The 3,300-nt window shown below is 61.4% G+C and overlaps 1 protein-coding gene across 1 annotated transcript; it reads right to left on the reverse strand.

Moving 5' to 3' along the window:
- Positions 1-840: 840 nt before the first annotated feature.
- On the reverse strand, positions 841-1,743 carry BHLHE22 (basic helix-loop-helix family member e22; the record flags this gene model as incomplete). The annotated part of the gene is made up of 1 exon (XM_080339861.1): positions 841-1,743. The coding sequence occupies one exon, from the start codon at positions 1,741-1,743 to the stop codon at positions 841-843; it is 903 nt and encodes a 300-aa protein (XP_080195987.1).
- Positions 1,744-3,300: the final 1,557 nt, after the last annotated feature.

Here is a 3,300-nt window from a genome sequence, read left to right on the forward strand (position 1 = left end):
TAGCATGTCTTGTTTATACATCATTGCAAAGTGGAAAGAAACAAGGTGCACATAAATATTTCTTTTAAAAATGCGATAGTTTCAGCCACACGGAGTAAGGGGTTTGATCGGTTACTTTTTGTCTTTTTTTTTAACTCTCTCGATTTTTTTTAAATCACTCTCACCAAACTTTGCGCATTTTCACAGGATCAAAGTTTAGAGACAATAAAAAATACAAATTCTTCCATAGCAATGGTCCAGTCCCTTTGTTTCTGCAAGTCGCTTAAATAATAAGTTTACATTTCAAGTTTGTTTGTTTCCTGGCTCAGAATAATAATAATACTGCTAATAATAATTAAAAAAAAATATCTATGTTCAAGTGCCCTCTCTGATTTGTCCCATCCACCTCCGCGCCCGGGTTAGCCGCGGCCCCTTCCCCTCGCCCGCACCGGGACCAGGACCGGGTGGGGGCCGCTCTCCTTCCCTCTCCCCGGCGCTAACCACGGCTGCCAACCCGGCCTGTTATTTCTCGGCCGCTCCTTTGTCCGGACGCGCAGAGGGTGCCCGGCGAGAGTGACCCCCACCCAGCACCCCCGGGCCGAGACTTCCTCTCCGCGGCACCCCTGGCTCCGCGCCCCCTCCCCGGCTCCGCACGCACGCTGGCTCCCGTCGCGGTCCCGTCTCGACAAAACCCGAGGACAAGAGAGAGACGAGACGAGGCCAGTTGGAGGGAGGAGGGGGCCGGGCAGCCGTCAGTCCCTCCGCCGCCCCCGCGCCCCCCGGCCCGGGGCCGGGTCCGGACCGCCGGCTGTCGCCGCTCCCCGAGGCCGCGGCGGCGGCGGGGGGCGGCAACGGCGGCGCTTAAGGCTTCTCCGTGCACTGTTTGCAGAGGCTGGAGGAGACGCTGTTGAAAATGGCACATTTCTCCGGGCAGGAGGTGGTGGGAGGCAGCCCAGCGCTGAAGGGGTAGCCGGCCGCCTGCTCGTAGGCGCCGAGGGCGGGGTGCAGCGCCGCTGCCGCCGCCGCCGCCGCCGCGGCGGAGCTGGGCAGGGAGGCTGCCGAGATGGCCTGGCCCTGGTTGAGATAAGCCACCAGGCGCCGCATCTCCTCCAGGGCCTGCGCCTGCATCAGGATGTAGTTCTTGGCCAGGAGGAGCGTGGCGATCTTGGAGAGCTTCCGCACCGAGGGGCTGTGCGCGTAGGGGATGACCGCCCGCAGCTCGTCCAGCGCGTCGTTCAGGTCGTGCATCCGCCGCCGCTCCCGCGCGTTGATGTTGAGGCGCAGCGCCTTCTGCTCCTTGGACTTCTTGCTGCCGCCGTGCCCGTGGCTGTTGGAGCAGCCACTCTCGGCCGCCTTGAGCCCACCGCCCCCCCCGCCGCCGCCGCCGCCCGCCGCCGGCGAGGCGACGCGCGGGTCCCCCCCGGCACCGCGCAGCACCAGCTCGCAGCGGCCGTCGCTGTCGTCGTCGGGGCTCTGCTCGCCACCGCTGCTCTCGGCCACCGAGCTGCGGCTGGCGCTCTCCCCGTACTTGACGCAGACGGAGCCTGGCGGCAGCGCCAGCGGGTCGCCGCCGACGCCGGGCTGCAGCAGTGCCTCGGGCTCCGCCGCCTCGTAGCAGGCGAGCGGCGAGGGCTGACGGTCGCGGGGGTGGGAGAGGTCGAGCCCCGGGGGCGAGCGGAAGGCGGACTCCATGCGCTTGGCCGAGGCGGCGAGGCTCTTGTGGAAGAGGTCCTCTTCTGCGGGCAGCCCCAGCGCCCGCTCCATCGGCGCCCCGCTCGCCTCCGCCTCCGCCTCCTCCGCCCCCCTCAGCTCCTGGCTCGCTCCTCCAAGGCTCCGCGCCGCGGCGGGCGGCTCCCCGGCGTCCCGCTGGCAGAAATCGCCTCCCGCTCCGGCCGGGGCTGCGCAGTGCCCGGCACCGCGGCTGCCCTTGCTCCGGCTCCGGCGGCGGCTCGGGTTGCGGCTCCGGCGGCGGCTGCGGCTCCGGCGACGGCGACGGCTGTGGCTCCGGCTGCAGCTCCGGCTCCGGCTCGCCCTCAGCAGGCGCCACGCTGGGGCATTGTGCTCTGCCAGCGGAGCCGCTTCCACCGTTTATCTTGCTTGGATTCACCTTCAAGAGATTTCCGGACCCATCAACCAGCAGCCGCCGCAGACGGGGGAGTCTTTTACATCATTATCTCTGAGAGTAGGTTATTATGAAGAAGACTCGCCTGTTGGGACAGAGCTTTCTACCCAATCAGGTTAACGTTTTAATTAATAGGATTAAAACGGTAACAAACAATCCCAGGCGCTATCTGGCCCTGAGTCTGAATAGTTTCATTTCCCAGGTCTGAAGACAGGCAGCAGCTAGAGCTTTATAAGAGGCGCCTGCTCCATTATTCTCCCTGCCATCTGTATACACAGCTTAACGCATATGTTTGCAAGACGTTGTGTCCTGTTAGTAACCCAACAACTGCCTTTAGCTTGACATGTGTGGCGACTTTCACTCATCAATGAGCACACTAAAAGCCCTACTTAGATCGAAGGATGTTCTTTGCCTCCTTCAGCAAATTACAGCCCTGCACTGCAGAAAAGCCCGTTTCAACACTTCCCCTTCCGAGTGCTGCCAGCAGACTTCTGCTAACTTAGCCGTGGAGTCAGAAGTGACACCCTCTCCCCCCAGCCCACCCACCCCCTGCGTTTACATTAACTTATAGCCCACTCCCACCCCCACCCGTCTTCACGAAAAGCATCCCCTGGGAAAGAAAAAAAATAATAATTAAAACTCCGAACCAACCCGAACCGCTATGCCCACTCCTGCCCACCTCCAAAGTCCACTTTTCTTCCCTGTGAGGTGAATGGTCCCCAGCCCCCTCTCCCCCCCTCTAGCAAACGGAGAACAAACTACGGGGAGAGAGCCCCCCTTCTCAACTCCTTAGCCGTTTTCAGGCAGCAGATTGCCGCTTTCGAGGGATTATTCCCCATGCCCCTATAAAAAATGTAAAGCCCCATCCCGTACCTTGAAAATGAACCGGTCTGGGGAAAAGAGAGGGCAGGGTGAGAAAAGGCAAAACCCATCAAACTTTTTTTTTTTTTTTAAATAAATTATTATTATTATTGTGATTGACCGACTCTTTGTAGCTCTCTCCCTCCCTCCGGCGAGTCTGGCGGGGCGGGAGCACCCCGCGCCGCTCCCAAACGCCGGGATGCCACCGCCGGTGTCAGGACGAGGGCGACCCCAGCACCCCGGTTACCCCGGGGATGCCGGCCCCCTGCTTTCGTCCCAAGGCTTCTCCTCAGAGCCGGGCACACGCTCTTCGGCGCTCTCCCATGAGGTGAAGTAGC

This window comes from Nesoenas mayeri (genome assembly GCF_963082525.1).
Source record: "Nesoenas mayeri genome assembly, chromosome: 2".
NCBI classification, from domain to species: Eukaryota; Metazoa; Chordata; class Aves; order Columbiformes; family Columbidae; genus Nesoenas; species Nesoenas mayeri.